The sequence below is a fragment of the Pagrus pagrus genome, assembly GCF_965226575.1.
Source record: "Pagrus pagrus genome assembly, chromosome: 9".
NCBI lineage: Eukaryota > Metazoa > Chordata > Actinopteri > Spariformes > Sparidae > Pagrus > Pagrus pagrus.
The window spans coordinates 30,745,903-30,767,025 of NC_140193.1; the positions used below are offsets into that span (position 1 = coordinate 30,745,903).

Below are 21,123 nucleotides of genomic sequence, written 5' to 3' on the forward strand. Positions count from 1 at the left end.
GTTTGACACAGCATCACTGTGACACAGAAGCCAGTAAGCTTCTGTGTCTAAAGTACGTCTTACCTGCCAACACTAAGCAGCTGTTTGAACACAATGTTCCAACGGATTTCAACATGTACGCTCAATTTATGAACGAAGACAACATTATATTGAGGGTAAGCATGTGAATTTTAGTAAACAGTAACCAATATAGGCTACTTTTTTGACACCCGTAGAGAAAACTCCCCAGACTCCCTGTGAGTTGTGGAGTGAGGAGAAACTTCATGAACTGTGTGAACTGCATCTACATCAAATTCTTAACTACTTGGGCCTTCTTATTAATCTGGCAAATGTTATACATGAAGATATGCAATATGATAACAAGTGGTCACTCATGTTAATGCCAGGTGTGAACTGATGGGCACAAAGCTGTCCACTTCTGATGGGATTACGCAGGACAGATGTTGATACCAAATGTGGACAGTCTCAAAAATATCCAGTTTCTGTTGTCACAAGGTCTGTAGCTCCACCACCATTACCTCTTCATATGACAGTCAGGTCATAAACATGTCATGTGCACCTGTTACGTTGCACATTTTGGAGAATTATTATTCGTATTAGTGGTCTGCAGAAACATTTTCAGCCATCATTTTATCCTGGCAACTGGGCTGCTGAATCCTTACTAAAAGACAACATAACAACTCACTTTGCCTTTAAAAATGTCTTGTTGACAAAATCAGGAGGCACAATTGCTACTGTGTTTTGTCTGAGAGGAGAGGAGAGGAGAGGAGAGGAAGAGAGGAAGAGAGGAGAGGAGAGGAGAGGACAGGAGAGGAAGAGAGGAGAGGAAGAGAGGAGAGGAGAGGAGAGGAGAGGAGAGGAGAGGAGAGGAGAGGAAGAGAGGAGAGGAGAGGAGAGGAGAGGAGAGGAGAGAAGAGGAGAGGAGAGGAAGAGAGGAGAGGAGAGGAGAGGAGAGGAGAGGAGAGGAGAGGAGAGGAGAGAAGAGGAGAGGAGAGGAGAGGAGAGGAGAGGAAGAGAGGAGAGGAGAGGAGAGGAGAGGAGAGAGGAGAGGAGAGGAGAGGAAGAGAGGAGAGGAGAGGAGAGAGGAGAGGAGAGGAGAGGAGAGGAGAGGAGAGGAGAGGAGAGGAGAGGAGAGGAGAGGAGAGGAGAGGGCTTGGAAAAACCTTGAGTGAGATCAGGATCTGCCTTTAAGCTACATGCTTGCTGCATGGTCAAATAATCTTTTCTATCATGCTGTCACACATAACTGGTTTAGGGGAGACACTGGCTCACTCGCAGACTCACACAAACTCCTGTCGCCTTGAATAATCAACACAGAAGGAGAGCTGAACTGCCCAAACACGATATAAGCATCTCTCACCCGCCCACCTACCCAGCATGGGCCCGAACACACGCGGGCTGCTCATCGCATCTGTTCACAAGACACCCTCGCCAAAGAAAGAACCTACCACCCTGCCTCCCTCTCTCTGGCAGCATTTCAGCTGCTCCTGCCTGAACACCCTGAGTGAGATCATGATAGAGATCAGAGTAAAACAGGAGTTGTGTCAGCTCATCGGGGAAGCCAAGTACAAGAGTGATACTCAAACAGTGAACTGCAACGTCTCTGGTGAGACTATTTGACTACAGGAGACAAAACAGAGTGAAATGTGTGCAGAACAGACCCAGTGGTGCACAATGGAACTGAAGCAACTTCAGGTACAGCACAATACATCTCTTTCAGTTGCATCTATTACAAAACATTTCAGCAGTCATCACAATGTGCAATCATTAGAATAGAAGACCAGAGTGTTGGCTGTTTTCACACAGGATGTCACTGCGTAGATGTCCTCATTCATTTAGACAGAATGAAAAGGTGAATATCTTTTCAATAACTTTTGAAGTTGTATCATTCCTAAATGTACACAGGGGCATCGGCTTGGCTTGTATGTAGTGTTCCATACAGTGACTTCTTTTTGTGTTATGAGAGGGAAAACTGTTTACAGGAGCTACTGTATGTAAACTGTGTGCAGTGGGCAGAAATCTTTGGTTTGTTACTCACGGGTGCCATCAAAGCGGGTGGCGATGGTGTCCAGGAAGGTGTTTTGAGGGGCCAGCAGCCCTCTCATCACCGGCATCCTGCTGCGGGTCGACTGGGTCCTCCTGCCTCGGCGGCCCGGGGCAGCAGCGCTTGACTCCTGCTCAGACCCGAAACTTGGCAGGAAGCGAGAGGTGCCCGGTGCGCATCCCAGCCCCTGGAGAAGCGCACCGATCCGAGATACGCGCGGTGACTCCACCTTGGCACCGTGGGGGTTGTGACCATAATCAACTCAACAAAGAGCGACTATCAACCGTGGGATGCACCTGTGCACCTTCCAGCGGGGGAAAAACACATGAAGAGAACAGAGTGTGTTCGCAAAAGCAAGCGCGCCCGAGAAAGAGACGAGGATGGATAGACTGCAAGTTTTTGATGCTGATGGTGCGTGGAGTGAATCTTATCGCAGCAAGCTCCTCCTCAGCCCTCTCTCTCTCTCTCTCTCTCTCTCTCTCTCTCTCTCTCTACGCTGAGAGCAGATGCAGAGTCACATGATGCCTTTCGGGTCTTGCCATGCTGTGGTCCTGCTTCAGAATGGAGGTGGGACCTGGAGACAAAGAAGAGGGAAGGACGGCTGTTTGGGGAGCCGGTGGCCTTTCACCTAACGTGGACTGCTGTGTGTGAAATGAGCAGACCCCCTTAAACGGATCAACTGCTGTTTACATGAAGCAAGATCAGCGCTATTTTTAAACGGTTTAAATATAAAAACAAAACAATCCCACCTACGGCATTTAAAAGTATATCCTCAGTCCAAGCCCTAAAGCGATACGAGAGTATGGAATGAACCATATAAGCCTGTGTAGGTGTATACCTGACTGATTTTTTTTTTATTTAAGCGTACCGTAAAAGAAAGCACGATGATGTGCTCCTCTGCCTGCTCCTCGCCTCCTCAGGACCACATGGCCCCGTGCAGCTGGAGAGACCAGAGAGCCGTTCAGCCCTCAGCACACAGTGAGATTCTGCCATCTGCCGTCACACGGCGGAATTTAAACATTCCATGTCCTTTTGTACATATATAATAAATAGGAGTCCTAATGTGGCCTAAAATTGTGATTAGATAGTCTAAAGATTGAACCTTAAAGGAACAGTTCACCCAGAAATGAAAATTCAGTCAATTATCTCCTCCATGCTGATGAACAGTCAGGGGAGGTTTCATAGTCCACAAAACTTTCCTGGAGCTTCACAGTGGAACAGCATGGCAGCATTCTCCTAAACAACTGAAGTAGCTGGAGACGTTTTAAAACTTGAAAAAAAACAATCAAAAAAAGATTAATTAACTTCTACACAGCTCCTCATCTGGCATGATCCAAGTCTCCAGAAGCCCAGAGAGTCTAAATTGATTTGAAGCGACCTGATTTACAACAAAAACCAGAGGCAATCCAGACACTGCACACAAGGGAAAAAAGCAGGAAGGACTCATTAAAAAGCCTTGACTATAGTGGTTAAATCATTAAAAGGTCAGTCGTTTAAAAGAACCAACATTTTTTAACCATTAGGTCTTCATAAGGGCTCCAAATTGCCCACTATGATAAAGTCCCCATCTACGTCAGTTGTTTAGGAGAATGCTGCAAACACATAGGCTAAATATGCCTTTGTTCAGGCTATACTAGGATTGTGTGATAAAAACATATGAATGTGTCAAAATCCTAAGAGCAATTAAGGGCAATGCTATTATACAGTGTGGGATCAGAGGCAAGGGATCTCTTTCAATCTTAAAATTCTGACTTGGTTTATAATAAAAACTGTATATAATATTCTGGGCCCTGGAATCCATCTAAAACATCATGCTTGGAAGTTATTTTGTCATATGTCATTATATATTATGTTATATATTTCATTCATTCATTGGATTCGTGACAGCAGGTCTACACAACTTCATGGGCACAGTTCTTACAGGATATTGTCAAAATGATACTATATGACAGATATTTGCTATAACAATTTTATCATGTTACAGCTAATATGGATAACTGCATTTTAACTGTCAATAATTAATAAAAATGTAATATGGAAACCAAGGCTTGCACTTTTCAGGACAAATGTCACTCTCCCAGTCATGGCAGGCAATGCAGTACTCCCCAATGTCCCCAAAAAATTACCAAGATAACCTGTGAGTATAACATGTGCAGTCTCTGAGAGGAATAAGTGAATGGTTCCTCTCAAGAAAGGACAACTGAGGATGTTTTGTGGGCTGGCTGTTCTACAATTTGGACGTCAGTTTTGTGTAAATCTTCTCACAATTGATCCATGGGATTTTGATTGCCTGTGAGCCTTTGAGTCCAAGTTTAGTTGAATTACAGTAAAAACAAAAAATGAAAAACTGCTATCCTGCTGAAGTTCACTGAATCTAATATTATCTCACTTATGGAATTGTAATTGTAATTGCAACAATGTCTTTAATTTTATGGCTCAGGAAGTCTCAAAGTTAGATTGTCAACTTGACAAAATGGGCAGCTGTGTCAGGGTCTCAGGGCCCAAAAGTCATTTTAGCTTATCTGCACTACATGAATGGGAAGCTGGAGGTGATAGGTTATGCACACAGAGTGTAGTGGGTGGAGGTTGATATTCTGATAATCAGAGTGAATTGCCATTTCTTGATTAGTCACTATAGAACATGAAGTTAACTAAGTTAAACAATTACAACAATTGTGCATAACAGGTCAGACCACTAATTAGCATGGCGTCGTCATCTAAAGAGACGATGTGTGACACATTATCTGCACTGGTACAATGAAGTTTGAAAGTTGCATATTATTTTCATGTTCTTGGCTATCAGCTGAAAAAAGTTTTCACTATTTTTCTTATACTGTTCATTGCTGCAGCGCCTCTATTCACACTCTGTCTGATAGTTTTGTGCTTGTCTGTCTCTTGCAGACGCCCTACCTGAAAAAACCCTTCTGCTCTCAACCGGTCAGGCCTGAGCAGGCATCAGCCACCTTGTTTCTGCCTCAGGTCTGCAGTTTTTTCCCATGAATGTATTATAGACCCAGTGGCCACTCGCAGCATTGCAGCATAAAATTCCCCTGTACCCCAAAAAGCATTTTCCCCTAGAGCAACATTATTAAAAAGACATCTGTAAAACTGTTGACAGGACACCAAGAATTACAAACAAGGTCAATAATGACCCTTTCATGAATTTTTGATCCATGGAGGTTTTAAGTTTGCAAAACCTTCCTCAGGGCGAGGAAAGTGATATGTGGGCTGAACAGGAATTTGATGACAGAGACAGCGGGTAAAAACTCTACTGCATGTTCACTGGGCCACATATACAGGAAGTAAATGCATAAGCTAGAAAACGTTTTTTCCATATGAGCCAGGTGAGCAATTCTCATTGGACTGAACCCAGTGAACAAAAAGTGGTCTAGATCACGTCTAAAAGACGTCCTCTGGGGAGCCAGAATGAACGTTTTTTATACGTCTTTTCTGGACGTTGTATAGACGTTTATATGTCGTTTGTCGACCAATTCTTGCTGTCCGTGGACGTCCAGATCAAAGCCAGTATGAACATCTATTCTCAACTAATTCTGGATGTCAGTGGATGTCTAGATTATGGCCTGACTGGACGTCTTTTCTCAACAGCATTTATCGACTAATTCTGGCTGTCAATGGACGTCCAGATCATGGCCTGGCCCGACGGACATGATATCAACCTGTTTTGGACTTCCACAGACGTTGCCTGCTCAGTGGGAATAGGGACCACATTTGTGTTGTTTTTAGTTTGTATGTACTGTCACATCTAAAACTGCTTATTTATGTTTATGAAAACATAATGTGGCCTACACATATCTCTGATTTCTTCAACATTAAAACTTAGAGGTTGTAATTGCAGGGCTTTGATACTAAGAACAGATGTGTCAAATACACAGGCCTCCTATCTATGGGATACAAAAACAGCCTTATTCCTTATCAATGTAGGCTAAGGCTAATTACTCACAGCACAATCAAAAACCAAAGCACAGACAAAAAAAAACATCAATGAAGCAGTAGTGTCTCGGTGTGTGCCGTGGCAGCTTGTTTTCTTGTTGTTTTTCCTGTTGTATTCTCCCTACCTGTTTCCCCCTCCTTTTCCCTTACATGCTACTTCCACTGTGTGTGTGTGTGTGTGTGTGTGTGTGTGTGTGTGTGTGTGTGTGTTCTGGTGGGCGTGGTTCTCCGCTGCAGCAGAGAGGCACACCTGTTCTGAATTCAGTCTCATCAACCACCTATACATAACCCTGGTCTTTGCCTCTCTCCATTACCAGCTTGTTCACGCATCCACCGGGGACTCTCCAGCACACTCACACTCTTGTGCCTTACGCTTGTGTTTTTGATCTCTGATGTTTTTTAAATGAGCCTCTCTTGTGTGCTCATTTTTGGATGCCTTTGTTTGACACTGTTTTTGTCTCTACCTCATGTGCAGATTTCCCCAGCGTCCTTCTGCGCAGCCCTCCATGCTGTCACTTTCTCCAGTCTACCAGTGCTGCCAGCTAAGTCCCAGTAATCCGGTGAGACCACTCTACCCAGTCACTTGTGACCACCTGCCAAATAAATCTTTTGTTTTGGCACAACTCCTCCTGTCTCTGCATTTGGGTCCAACCAAAATCCAAAACCTAACGGGTAGACCTTTGCACAGGTAACACATCAACCATGACCAAACGGGTGAAATGACCGCTGATATTATCAAGGTGAAATCAGAGTATTGGTTTAAAATTGGTTTAAAACCCCTGGCAGGCCCAGTTCACATGGAGTGTCTGTATGTGGTGAGCTTCATGGCAAACTTCAGTATAACCTGCCATTGACCAGAGTACACCACAAAAAGCAATATAAAGTAAGCGGTAGTGGACTACATGTAATTAGTAGTTGAACTACATTTTGCAGTAACGTCCTTAATATTTGCATGATTCAAGTAATTGAATGAGCTCCCTGTTAGGTTATGGTTTGGCAGACCAGCATAGCAGAAATAACTGGTTGGGTTGAGATAAGGTTTGGATTAAATTGAGGGATTATATTGACAAAGAAATGATTTCGACAGCACCTGCAAGAGTGACCAGAAGTGTAATTAATGCAGCAAGCAGTATTGAATGAGTCCTCGCATACTGGGCCCTGGGGCAGCAACAGTTGTGGTCTCGCCTCGGTATTTTGTAAAGGCGTTAAGGACCCTTAATGATTTCCACATCAATAACCAGGATGTATAGCCCACACACAATCTATCAAGAATCGGTGAAAACAGACACAAGAGCCAAATGAGAATTGATGGAAGACACTGGAAATTTGCTCAGAAAATCCTTAAGGCTGTGATGATGGTGTATGGTGAACAGTGTGACTTCACATTTTATGCTGTTACAGTGGCAACAAATAAGTCTCAGGAAGAACAGGAAGTTGTTATAACTTAAGTGTATGTTGTCGAATCTTTCCCAAATTTGACGTGTTTGATGAAAGTCCACACCATAACACATCTGCATGCTAGTTAGGAAGTCATTGCCTCCTATCATTAGAAGTGTGTGGCAGTCGTGATTTGGTTCAGTGTTAAGATGTCATCTACAGGTGTCTTCTAGTTGCCTGGAAGCAAGTAGGGTGAAAGGGTCAGTCTTCTGCTGCATCTTTTGTTTTGTTTTTTGGCTGGTTGATGCCCAGCTACTCGAGGAACACCCAAAACACGAAGGACTCCTGCCCTGTGAAACAGAAAACATGTCATGAACACATTTTGGACACCACAATTCAACTTTTGCAATGCTGGACGCTTTATTTTTTCATTTGTATAAATATTATAAACAATTAAATAACATCCAAGAAAGTTCCTATGATAAATATAGTGCACATACGACTGACTGAGCATCACTTACGTAGTTGCCCACCACCAGCTGGTCCTGCAGTCATCCATCCTTCTCATCTGGTCCGTATCTTCTCTGTTGTCATGGAAGTCCTGGATGTAGAGCCTCGGTCTTCTGCATCATTGCTTCTCATGGGAAGGTTGATGTAGTCCATAAAGACAGATATTAAAACGGAGTGAGTTAAAAAAAAAAACTGGTTACTGAGATTAAGATGTGCATGTGTCATTAAGTTTTAATTTACCTTTGTCTGCTTTAACCATCTACACCTTTTAAATAACTACATCACAGTATAACAGAGTGAGATTAATTATTTCGGAACTATTAAATAAGTCTAATTAAAACAATCTAGTTGATTGTTGCTGTTTGTTTATCCACTTACCTCTTGTAAAGACATCTACAGTTTTTTGGGGGGGTTTTTTAAATCAAGGAACAAGCATGGTGGCTGTTTGAGAAATCTCATGGTGTTAACACTCTGGATGCTGAGACTGACAGAGTCTGACAATAAGGAGGGGAAGGACTAACATCCTTATTGTGGATGGCTTCCTGCTCTACAACTATTGACCTTGATTAACGTGCTGATCCAACATTACTTTATTTCACATAAAATATGCAAAAAGAAGAGGTGCTCTATTTACTACATGGTGCCAGACCAACGATCCTAACCAAAGCATCCCAAGCGATTTCTATACTCAGCCATTCACACAATCACTCACATGCCGATGGAACCAGGACTGGGAGCCGTTCAGTCTCTTGCCCACGGACACTTCAACATGCAGCTGAGGATCGAAGCCACAGTCCCCCCAAAGCACTATATGAATGCAATTTATTCAAGGATTGGTTTTCCAATCCTGCAGCAAACCGGGCTGTCAGTCCTAATCAGAGTCACTGTCATCAGCCCACATTTCATACTCAAAAGGACCCATCCAGTATCTCCTGACTGTGGTAGATCGAAGGCCAGAAGTTGAAGGAGCAGACTCCCTGTAGCTCACCTTCACCTACCTCTTCCTCATCAGAGGAGATGTAGACTGGGAGATCTTCTTTGTCGCTTTTTGTTAAATGGTTGCTGATACGCCATGAAACAGGAAGTTGCTTTAACTCCATCGTGGTCCAATCTGCTCCAAACGTCACACATTTGGTTAGAGTCCCACCCTGAAGACATTAATACACCACTAATCAGTAATAGTCATAGCGCCACCATGTTTTAGATATTCATGTTCTACTCCTAACCAGATGACTGGATCCACCTCAAACATGGTTAGTAAACCGCTAAGATCTTCATGATGCTGTATTGTGAATATTTTGAGTTTTCATTGAATGGCATGGACATGGTGGCGCAGCAATGGTGGAAGTTTCGCCATGGAACAGGAAATTGCTGGATCTTCACTTTATATGGTTAAATCTAACTCAAACCTCTCCAGCCATTTTTACACTCCTCCTAGCAGGTTGATCAAATCCACCTCTAATGTGTTAAGAAAATCCTTAATGCCTTGATGGTGGTTGATGAAATGAACATTAATAGATATCATTGGATGATGTTCCTGTGGCTATGTGTTATTCGCTGTGAAACAGAAAGTTGTTGTAACTTGAGTGTACACTGTCCATCTTCCCCAAAGTTCACGTTTGATCCCAGTCCCGGCCATAACACATCTACATGCCCATTACGAGGTATAGTCATTGTGCCACCTACTGGCAACAGGAGGTAAGCCTTTTGTGTCAATTGTTATGTCATTTACAATGTAATGTAAATTTTACATAACACTTTCATGGTACAGTCTACGCTTGACAAAATTGAATCAAGCATTTTATAAGTGAGTGATTGGCCACAGGAAATCACATTGAGCTCCCAGAGACCTGACAAATGGGCAAATTCCGGCGACTGGGCCACAGCTGCCGTGGCTCAACGCTCAGATCAGCGGATACAGCGCTGCTGGTTGTTCCAAAATCCTGGCTTGTGACTGAAGGTGACTGGGGTTTTTCAGTCAGAGCTGCCAGACTCTAGAACCTCTGTCTGTTGAAATCAGGCTACATTATAAGCATCTCTTCTCTTAAAACCTTATTTTATAGGAAGGCATTCATAAACCTTAAATAAGTCCTGGGATTTTGTGTGTGTGTGTGTGTGTGTGTGTGTGTGTGTGTGTGTGTGTGTGTGTGTGTGTGTGTGTGTGTGTGTGTGTGTGTGTGTGTGTGTGTGTGTGTGTGTGCTTTCATGTGTAAAGCACTTTGTGTTGCATGTCCTTGCATGAAAAGTGCTCTATAAATAAAGTTTTGATTGATTTGATGTTTTATTTTTTTATCTGCTGTTGTTCATCTGTGTTGTTTTTATCTGCTGTTTTTCTGTGTTTTCATTTTCTGTGAAGCACCCTTGTTTAGAAAAGTCCTATGTAAAAAATTTTTTATTATGATTAATATAATTATTTATGAAAATAATGATTTTTGGGTAGAACCTGTAGTATCTTAGGAGACACAATCCACTAGACTATGTTTTATTGAAGAAATAAGAAAAAATGTGATTCCTCAATATACATTTTTATTGAACTCAGATTCAATGAGCTGTTACTTCATACATCACCAGTCTGTAAGGCGGAAGAGCGAGGTATATCTCGGACCAATCAGCGAGCCATGTTTGCAGTCCCCGCCCGTTTATATCACGCCCCTCCTGCTATATGGGCTTATCTGATTGGCGGTTAGGTTTTCCTCATTTCTCTTATTGGCCAATACTTTGTCAATGATCTCCGGGAGGTGGGAGCCGGGTACCTGCCGTTTTCTATCAGCCTGAACCGCTCTGAGCTCAGTCAGACCGGACAGGACATCATTCTGCCACCTCTTCCCACCGCTGACTGTGTTGTAGACCAAACGTAAAGGTAGCTGTTTCTTACATATCATGAAATTGTACTAGCTGCATACCGAAGTAGCTTGGTGGCGACGTAACGATACAGGGAAGTGTGTTGTTAATGTTCTCCACTCTTATCTCATTTTACATCTCCTTGTCCTGCTACATTGCTTAGCCACAGTTTGACTTGAAGCTGTTGAAGCTAACATAACTGAAGCTAGAATGATTCTTTAGTGGGTTCGAATGAATCACGTTCATCCTAATGTCACGTACGGAGGCCTTTTGTCGAAATGAAGTCGTATTTACAGCAGGCCGACTCTAAGATGGTCATTGAGGCCCAATGTGTTAGCAAACTCCGTCCTGTGTTCGTCTTTTACACTGTCTTTTACAGGTCTAACGTTATCTATCAGAACTGGACGTTATGTGCTGAGTTAACTGTGCATTCCTGGTGTGGCCTGCAGACAGACAGACAGACAGACTGCCTGCCTGCCTACCTACCAGTCTCCTCCCCATCATGCGATCATCAGCCTGTATACTTATGTAACTTTTGCGGACGTCGTGTAATTTTGGCCAGAAATTGATAGAAACCTGCAAGCTGTGAAGCAGTTCTGTCTTTGAAACTATCATAACTATCGTGGACCAATCAAAGCTTGTGCTGTTTGCTTCACTGTGAGCTACTCACACTTAAGATGATTATGGAGTTTATCAGGTTGAGCAAGGGAGACTCATGGTTCATGTTTTGAATGAAATCATTCATTCATTGAGACTGGTGTTGTGTAAAGAGGGACTTTTGTCTGTGGTGTCAATGTCACACATGAAAGCTCAAAAGGGAGAACTGATTGATTATTCTGTTACTTATTTCCTCACTTACAATTCACTAGACTGCAGAGAAAGAGTCAAAAATCTGCATCACAAGGTCCTTAAGCCAAAAGTGTACGTTTTATTTTGTTAGACCAATAATAAAGTGAGATAACAATACAGCAGCATACGGATCTTAGTCAGCAGTAGCTTGATGACATACTGCTATCACTGCCACTGTTTTTGACATGTTCTCTCTTTTCCCATCTCTCTTTTTATCTTACTTTCTTTTATTTCTTAAATCATTCTCTTCAATGTCTGTGTATGTCCCCTGTGTCCACCACCAGGCTCAAAGATGTCTCACAAGATCAAGGCAGGCTCCGTGGTGGAGATGCAGGGAGATGAAATGACCCGTGTCATCTGGGAGCTCATTAAGCAGAAACTCATCCTCCCGTACCTGGAGCTCGACATGCACAGGTGAAGACAGTCAATATGAAGACCAACTTTGTCTTTTAGTTACTTTAATGTTATTTGAGTAATGTGGGACTTTCTTTCAACAATTTACCTGTTTGTTTGTTTTTTTAATGTCTGTTCGTGGGTTTAGAAAAGCACTTCTGCAGGTTATGCCTTCCAACAGGCGGTATGTAATCAATTCTGTGATTTAAGTAAACTGTCAGTTTCAGTTCCTGCAGTGCTTGGATTTCTAGTCTGGCTTGTTTATCCTGGTCAGCCCCTAAGGAGTGTGAACAGCAAAACAGCTGATAAGAGTTTCTCATGAGCACCTAATGAAAAGCTTCTTGGGTTTGTTATGAATACGGGTGGAGTCCACCTTGTGTCACCCTCGGTTTCCTCAGAGTGTTATCTCACCTACAAAGTTGTAGGTACAGTGTGTAACTGCACAATGTTATGATCTCACCCACCAGAGAGAAGTTCTCCAATACTGTAGCAGTGTGATAATAGTTAATAGTTGATTTGTAGTTCTATACATTTTACATGAGTAGACTTATTGTTGTTATTATTATAGGAGATGTCATGCTACCATGAGGAGACAAGCTACACTTATACAACTTTTACACCAAAATTAGCGTGTATATGTGGGTTTTTTAAACTTGAGTTGACCCAGTATAAACAGTTGATCGATTCTTTTCTCTTTGCCAGGAGACAAGTTCACTTCTGTTCTGCATTTTCTTGTGCGTCACATTCTTCGTCACAAACTTGCTGGAAAAACAGGGAGGAGTAGAAATCAGCAGATCATTTACCTCATCAGACTGCATCCAGAAGATGTTAAATGTTTTTTTTAATTTTTTTTTTATAAAAGTCTTCATTTATAATTTTCTGAAATAGACACATAAGGAGTGAGACATCTTGCTTCTTTCTCATTTCTGTTGAGAATTGTAAATGTGCTTTACCGATCAGACAGCTGGCAAAGCTTGGGTAACGACACAATGTAATGGGGATTACTTTTTAAAATATCTTTTACTTCAGTCTCTCTTTTAAACTCAATCCCTAATGAACAATGTTCAACTCTGCTTGGACATAGACGGATGAAAAAGGACTAACAAGTCAGTGTCCTTAGCTCCAGCACAAGTCGTATTATCGCACCTGACAAAGGGTGAAAATGAATGTGTCCACTTGGGTGTTGTGTTTTTATCAGAGCTGGAGCCCATAAACACTCGTGACTACTGCAGAGTCAACTGACGCAGGAGTGAATGTTAGAGGGGTCTTTTCCAGTGTGAAAGGGATATTAAGTAAAGTATAAAGAAAGTGTAAAAAAGTGTCTTCACAAGTATTATTCAACTTATTTAAGACATATTACACTATTGTTATACACTGACCTGCATACGATCTAATGCCTAGGTGATCTCACAGTTTCTTCATGTAGTCAGGTTTTTAGAGCCTGATACTTCAACTGATTGGTTAGTCTTCCTCAACATTTTACAAACAAATCCCCCAAATCACTGAGAGACTTACCTGTTTATAGTCTTTTTTTCTGATAAATGATCGAGGAGGTCACAGCCAAATAATATTTTTGTGAATATTGTCAATTTATAGTCAGCACCTAATGCTCTGCTTTTTCCTTTGACTTCACTCCTCTTCTTATCTTTTGCATGGACTTTGTTCAGAGTTGTATGTTATTTGCATGACCCTTATATGAAGTTCAGGTCCCTAATACAAAACAATACAAAACATCCCTCATATTGGATCACAGCTTCATACTGTGGAGTGGGGAGAGATAGTCAACGTTTTGAACTTTAGCTTCCTTTTTCAGATATGATAGATGTTTTACACAATCTCTTCTTGTTTGCCATTGTAAAAGTTAATGATATATTGAGCAACAGGCATCGGAAGTACACATTTGATTCAACATGGTGTCATGACTATTCTGATGAAATCGTAATTTCTCAATAAACTGGACAGTCTAGATCAGATTGTCCAAGGAATGCTTCAACTTGTTGAAAAAAAGATCCAGGTTGAATGAACAAAGTTAGCCACATGGGAACAATTCAGAGCAACATTCTTGTTGAACCTGAAACCGTTTCACTCTTTCCTCTGTGGTATGTTTCAGTTGTTCAGCGTCTTATTGTTGTGGCTTGTTATTGGCTATTGGGGGAAGGGGAGGAACAAAGTGGGTAAAAGGTCATGGCTGCTTTCAAACAACTCCAGTGGATGCACAATAGCCTTATAGGCTAATATTTGAAGGGAATTATAAGCACATAGACCATAGTCTAGTTTTTACGTGAAGTATACTTCCTAGTTTGTTCTTGATGTGCAGTCCCTCAAGCACAAGTGTAACAAGTGGCCCAACCTTTTCAGATATCTTGGAAGAGGGCCCGGTGTCATTGCACAGTTGAATCCTTGTTTCCTTTGTCTTTGCTCTTCTGGCTGGTTTTGCAGATCTCCCTCTCAATAAGCCGTATAACAGGAAGTAAAAGAAGAAAATGAGCATGCACAAACGTTGCAGTACCATGAAGAAAGTGGGTTAGGAGGTTAATGGCCATTCTTGATGCAAACACTGTGTCAGGTCTCACAAGAAATGTAATTAGCTGAGATATAGAGTGAATAAAGCTGTGGCAGCAATTTGAGCCATTCCTCAAGCTGGAAGCTCTTACTCTCATTCACTACTCATTCATGTGGTTCAGGTCATTTGACACAGTGACTACGTGCCACATCACAACCATTGTACTTGAACATTTACAGACTAGCTTCTAGCCAACTAAAACAGTGGTATATGTTTACTTTCAGGGCTTTGTTTGGTTGTGCCTTGGCTTCTGTGAAATGGTGAATACTGAAGCGTAAATGATCACTGTTCCTCTATAAACACACTGCCTTTGTTTGTGGTGTCCCATGCCTCTGCTGTTGAGATTATAAATGGTCTCTTTGTCTGTTCGGTTCATTTCTTCCTCCTTGCATCTCTGCCTACTCTCTTACTTAGAAGTGCACGAATATAAAGAGTCATGTCTATGAATCTTTTTGAGTATTGTCAGTAGCATTGACTATCATAAGTAATGAGAGCTGCCATTGAATATTTGTCATATCCTTAGGCTTGTTTAGATTCTCTTTGACCAGATATTTTCAGATCTCTAACTTTGACAATATTTTACATTTGCAGAGTTATTTATTAACACTGTTGCATCATGTTGTTTGGCATATTTAATTAAACAAAACAAAAAGATGGAGGTATGTTCATATTGTTCAAAATAAGAATTGGAAAAAAGGATTGATTCGGTATCTCTTGGAGATTTTAACACACTATAGATGTATGTGATCATTGTACTATAGTTTATTTGTTTTTAACTCAATTCTCTTTACTCTTCCTGTAAAGCTTTGACCTCGGTATGGAGAACCGAGACGCAACAGATGACCGGGTGACGGTTGAGGCTGCAGAGGCCGTCCAGCGTTACAACGTGGGCATCAAGTGTGCAACCATCACACCAGATGAGAACCGTGTGGAGGAGTTCAAGCTTAAGCAGATGTGGCGCTCGCCCAACGGCACCATCCGTAACATTCTAGGAGGCACGGTATTCAGGGAGGCCATCATTTGCAAGAACATCCCCCGCCTGGTGCCTGGCTGGATCAAGCCCATCATCATTGGCAGGCACGCCCACGGAGATCAGGTATACTGTTCACTGGCAGCCAACTGGCAAATTTGAAAAACTGAAAAATGCATGTTAAGGTGAGATACAGCTTCTGTCCTTCATCTAGATTGGGTAAATTGCTAAGATACAATGAAGCGTCATAAGCTGTTTTTGGTTCTGTATAATACTGTGTTAAATACATTATGCAGGGCTTGAGTATAGCTCACAGCTAATGCAGTCAATGGAGCGAACAGCTAAACGCACTGCAGGATGAGAGTTTCTGTTCAGAGGAACATGAAGCGATAACAGTAAACTGCATTTTAATGTGACAAAAGAAGTTTACTTCTTTGAGTTTTACGTCTTTTCTGAGTTTTAATTGCGGTTGGCAAACCAGCTGATAGGAGCATTACCGCCACCGACAGGACTGTAGCAGTCGATTGGCAGTAAAAGTAAATTCTCTCTGTTATCCGTTACCTTTAATTAGAAGAGTTCATACATAGTGTTTCCTAGCAGATTTTCCAGTGTAATGAGTTTTCCATCAATTAGTTCTGATATTTATTCTCTTCTTTGTTCATCATGCCATCTATCAGTACATGTTTGACAGTTTCCAGTTTATTACCGTGTGTGCATATTCCAGTAGGATGCTTGCCAATTCTGTTGACTGCTTGATTTAACATGTTTACAGAAAACAAATGTACTGAAGTACTATTGATAATAACAAAGTAAAGAAACAACATTTTGATTTTTGGACAGTTTACATCACGACAGGACAGTTAGAATTGTTTTTCGGGACGGTTCCAGGATGATGGTGAAAAAAGTTTGTCTGGAGCGCTGGTACTGTGATTTATGTTTTGCAATTCAAAAGGCAAACCCAAAAGTTTACAACCAAAAAACATGGACTAGAGTTACTAGTTCAACATGTAAGCTTTGACATTCAGCTAAACTGAACATCAGCCATATGAGGTTGAAATAACCCTGATATGAAGTGAACTATGTCAAACTGCAGGGATGCAGCTAAAAGGAACAACTGTAACAGTGTAGCATTTATGTTAGAGTCTTTATCCATGCACAGAGATACTTGAACCAGCTCAATTATCATCTGACAAAGACCTTCTGCTACTGAAGCATAATTTAAATCCAGCAAACCACTCTGACAAGCTGACTACTGGCTTCCTGTCAGCTCATATGTGCACAGTGAGTTACAATTCTATCATATGTCAGTGTAGGGTTATCAGAAGGGACTAAGTCAATAATTATATTTCATCAGCTGGCCTTTGGACCTTAATGTACTACCTGTACAGGCTGGACAAGTTGCAGCAACGTCACAGAACTAAATCATGGGTTAGCTGGTGGCGCTGTGCCAAAGTCAACAGCTCTCCCCTCAGAGGAGAGAAATCCAGGTGAAGTGTCAAATGACTGCTAGTTACATACTGCTCCATGTATGTCAGAGGTCTACCTATTATATACTCTGCTGACATTGCTGCATCACTTAACACCACAGGTGTTGACTGCACTGTCCTGCAGAGGTGTTAATGACAGTGTTGGCCATTGTCATTTGAACTTTGACCTAACATTTTATTGGACAGGGTTCATTCATTTCTAAAGCGGCCTCTGGGCTGTGTAGTTTAATTGGTATACGTCCTTGTTGTCTTTCGAGTATTAACCTTTTGTCTTTCACAATGTGCTCCCCACAGTACAAAGCCACAGACTTTGTGGTGCCAGGGCCTGGAAAAGTCGAGATGACCTACACTCCCACAAATGGAGAGCCAGTTAAATATGTCATCCATGAGTTTCAGGGTAAGAACACAGCCCGCCAGATGTATCATCATGCTTCCAACCTCTCACCACAAGTGGGTCATGCAAGATACCCAACTATTCTGACAGTATACATTTAATATCATTGATACACATCTCAGGTGTGCAGATAAACACACATCAGTCTTAAAGGAACAGCTCAGCCAAAAATAAAAATCATTATCTACTCACCCCCATGCCAATGATGATCTATAAAAAGTTTTGTTGGCAGCATTCTCCTAAACAACAGAAGTAGCCGGTGACTTGTTTTAAAATGTAAAAAAAACAAAAAACAACAACAGTAAGAACCTTTTATAAAAAATGTTTTAAAAAACATAGCAAAATGACCATAAAATGTCTCCGTACAACTCCGGCATAATCCAAGTCTTGAATTTCGCAGGGCAAGGTGTATGGAGACATTTTATGTGGGCCATTTTGTAACCACAGCTATTTCAGTTGTTTAGCAGAATGCTGCAACACTGTTTTGCTGTGAAGCTCCAGAAATGTTTTGTGAGTAACTTCATCCAACTTTCCATCAGCATGGGGATGAGTAGTTAATGACTGAGATTTCCTGATTGGGAAAGCTTATCCTCTGAAGGAATACTATCTTGGTGCAAAGATGTCAAATATCATAACATGTGTAATGTGTGTCAGTCAATTTAACTAAGCTGGACTTGAACCAGAAACAAAAAAGTTTTAACAAGCACATTTTTCATTGTGTTCACATTGAAAAGGGGGAAATATAAGATATGGCTTAACTCTTTTTTTCAATTCTGTTGTAACTATTCACATCCTGTGGTTTTATCACTCAGAACCAAACACTGAAATAGATTATAAAAGGTTGAGTAATGACTCGGCAACAGGGATTTCTTTCTTTTCCAGTGTTTGTCTAGGTTCAAATGAAACATTGTTATATTGGTTGTCGGTCATACTATACTGCATATTATGTGAATATACTGTACTTTATGTATTTATTTGTGTCTGTGTGTCTGTTCAGGCACAGGTGGTGTTGCCATGGGGATGTACAATACAGATAAGTCCATCAAGGACTTTGCCCACAGCTCATTCCAGATGGGTCTGACCAAAGGCTGGCCTCTGTACCTGAGCACCAAGAACACCATCCTGAAGAAGTACGACGGTCGCTTCAAAGACATCTTTCAGGAGATCTACGAGAAGTAAGGACTTTCAAATCCATGCAAACACAGGCACACTCTGCCTCTCTCAGCCACAAGCACACACACTTTTATAGCAGATGTAAATAACAACTTGTTTTCCAGGGAATACCGTGCTCAGTTTGAGGCCAAAGGCATCTGGTATGAGCACCGTCTGATAGACGACATGGTGGCCCAAGCCATGAAATCTGAGGGAGGCTTCATTTGGGCCTGCAAGAACTATGACGGAGACGTACAGTCTGACTCTGTAGCGCAAGGTTTGTAGAGACAGATAATTTCAATCAGAGGTTATGTGAGGGACTAAGTAGCAAGATTCCTAATAATCTGATCTCTGCAAAACTGCATTATTTTAAAAGACTGGTGATTTTTCTATCCCAGCTTCAAAGTTTATCTGTTGTTCTTGTGGTTTTGTGTGACCCTGTTTAGGCTACGGCTCCCTGGGTATGATGACCAGTGTGCTGATCTGTCCTGATGGACGCACAGTGGAGTCTGAGGCCGCCCATGGCACAGTGACTCGCCACTACAGACAACACCAGCAGGGAAAAGAGACCTCAACCAATCCTATAGGTAAACAATGATGCATGCATTGAGCATTTATCAACTACATAAACTTACTATCATCCGAATTTATATTACATACATTGTGTGTAATATACTGTATATGATTTTAATACACTACATTCTGTCCTTACACTGGGTGTTTGTGTGCTGCAGCCTCCATCTTTGCATGGACACGAGGCCTGCTCCACAGGGCAAAGCTGGACAAAAATGCTGAGCTGCAACGGTTCTCTGAGGCACTGGAGGCCGTCTGCATCGAGACCATCGAGGCTGGGTTCATGACCAAGGATTTAGCTATCTGCATCAAAGGCCTGCCAAAGTACGTCTCTTCATTACATAACACTCAATATACTGTATGTCACAATACAATCAATGTATGTTACTTTGTACCTTGTATGTTTCTGCATCAGGTGCAACAGTGGTCCTGCTGTGGAATAAGAATTGATTTATTGTTGAGTGTAGGATATGACCCCAATTGTTATATCCTACTGTATGTGCAGTGGAAACCCAGCTGTCACATTCAATACCTCCTTAATTAATTGTAATTAGTGTACTCAACTCTTTCTTCTCCTTTCTTCTGTTTGCAGTGTGACACGTGCTGACTACTTGGACACCTTTGAGTTCCTGGATAAGCTGGGAGAGAACCTGAAGATTAAGCTAACCAGCCAGCCCAAGCTGTGATCTCACCTCCCAGCCTCAGCAGTTTAACACAGACACACAAACACACATTCAAACACATGCTCATGCACACACAGACATCTATACACTTACTGGAATGAACACTGGAGCAGGGAGGACTCCAGGAGATCCAATTACCCTAAATGGACTGAAACAAGTCATTCCCTGACTGGGGCTCTAATCAAGCAGGGTGCCTTGACAAGAAGGATGGAGGCTTCTGACCAGTGTAGGGCATCATCCCTGATAATGCATCACTAATATACAGCCTTACTTGTGCCAGTGAAAACTGTCTCCAGGACTGACACTGAACGGTGACCTGATGGCTCAATGACCTTTTTTACCCTAATTGCACTAGGTCCCCTGAACTGAGCGTGGTTTGTGTTGTCAGTATTTGTTGGTGATCTGTGGTGGACAGGGGACAGAAAGAGGGAGCCTCTACAACCTCACTGCCTTATTTGTTTTGTGTCAAAGTCATCGGTTGATTCTGGTCATCTCTTGTGTCTTGTAATGTTTTAACAATACCTCAAGCAACGTTTTATCATTAGGTGCCACCACAGCCTGTATTTTACTAATGAAACCTGTCAGCAGCAGTACAGTGCATACTATGAAATTTTACTGTTCGGTAGCATTAAACACATACTATATGGACTGAAATTAAAATGTATAGCATTCAAACAAGGGTCCTGACTCTTCTACACAATTTGTAAACAAATGTTATCAAGATTAAAACATATTGCTTTTAGATTTTTTAGTCTTATAACTTCACTAGTCACGGTTGTTTAAGAGTGTATTTATTTGTCCTTCCTGTGTGTGTGCGTGTGTGTATTAACATCCAGTTACGTCACTAATGTATATCCTGCCAGAAAATTCTTCATCAAATTGTCTCTTGCTTTGTAATCAACATTATGTCTGTCAATTTCTAATGTCATGACTCAAAATAAATGAGGTTTTAAAGAAATATGCGTGTCATTCTTTAAGCAGGACTGGGGTCATTTGATGCCTTCAGTTTTAATTATACAGTTGAAAATAAAAATAAGTAACTTGTTATGAAGTGTATGCTGCGGTCATTTAGGGCTGGAACTAACAATCGATTAATCCGCTGATATTTTTCTCAATAGATTATTTGTTTTGTGAAAAATATCTTAAGATTTCTCCAACAGTCCAAAACCCAAAGATATTTATTTCACAGTCATATAAATGATAGACGAGCTTCAGAGGATAGATAGATAGATAGATAGATAGATATGATTATAATTCTCATGGTTACACAATTAACCCACAGATTGGCCTTCATGTAATAACACGCCCTCCGCCTGTTATTCCAGCAGGTGGCGCT

At 41.6% G+C, this 21,123-nt stretch overlaps 2 protein-coding genes across 2 annotated transcripts in view; one reads left to right on the top strand and one right to left on the bottom strand.

Annotated features, from left to right (window-relative positions):
• Positions 1-2,290, bottom strand: part of kcnh3 (potassium voltage-gated channel, subfamily H (eag-related), member 3) — a 165,213-nt gene extending 162,923 nt beyond the window's left edge. Inside the window, exon 1 of the mRNA XM_084362734.1 lies at positions 2,039-2,290. Coding sequence (XP_084218860.1) covers positions 2,039-2,114 — 76 coding nt within the window. The 5' untranslated portion in view covers positions 2,115-2,290. The remainder of the gene's footprint in view (positions 1-2,038) is intronic.
• Positions 2,291-10,609: 8,319 nt separating this feature from the next.
• On the top strand, positions 10,610-20,745 carry idh1 (isocitrate dehydrogenase (NADP(+)) 1). The gene is made up of 9 exons (XM_084361983.1): positions 10,610-10,742; positions 11,857-11,986; positions 15,333-15,624; positions 17,280-17,382; positions 18,377-18,554; positions 18,657-18,808; positions 18,978-19,118; positions 19,266-19,428; positions 19,697-20,745. Exons 2-9 carry the CDS (start codon positions 11,865-11,867, stop codon positions 19,788-19,790), a joined length of 1,245 nt encoding a protein of 414 aa, XP_084218109.1. The 5' UTR covers positions 10,610-10,742; positions 11,857-11,864; the 3' UTR covers positions 19,791-20,745.
• The last annotated feature ends 378 nt before the right edge of the window (positions 20,746-21,123 follow it).

Coding starts and splice junctions, on each gene's coding strand:
- idh1 (XM_084361983.1), top strand. CDS start 11,865: ATGTCTCACAAGATCAAGGCAGGCTCCGTGGTGGAGATGCAGGGAGAT. Junction 11,987..15,332: donor CTGGAGCTCGACATGCACAG/GTGAAGACAGTC, acceptor CTTCCTGTAAAG/CTTTGACCTCGGTATGGAGA. Junction 18,555..18,656: donor TTTCAGGAGATCTACGAGAA/GTAAGGACTTTC, acceptor CTTGTTTTCCAG/GGAATACCGTGCTCAGTTTG.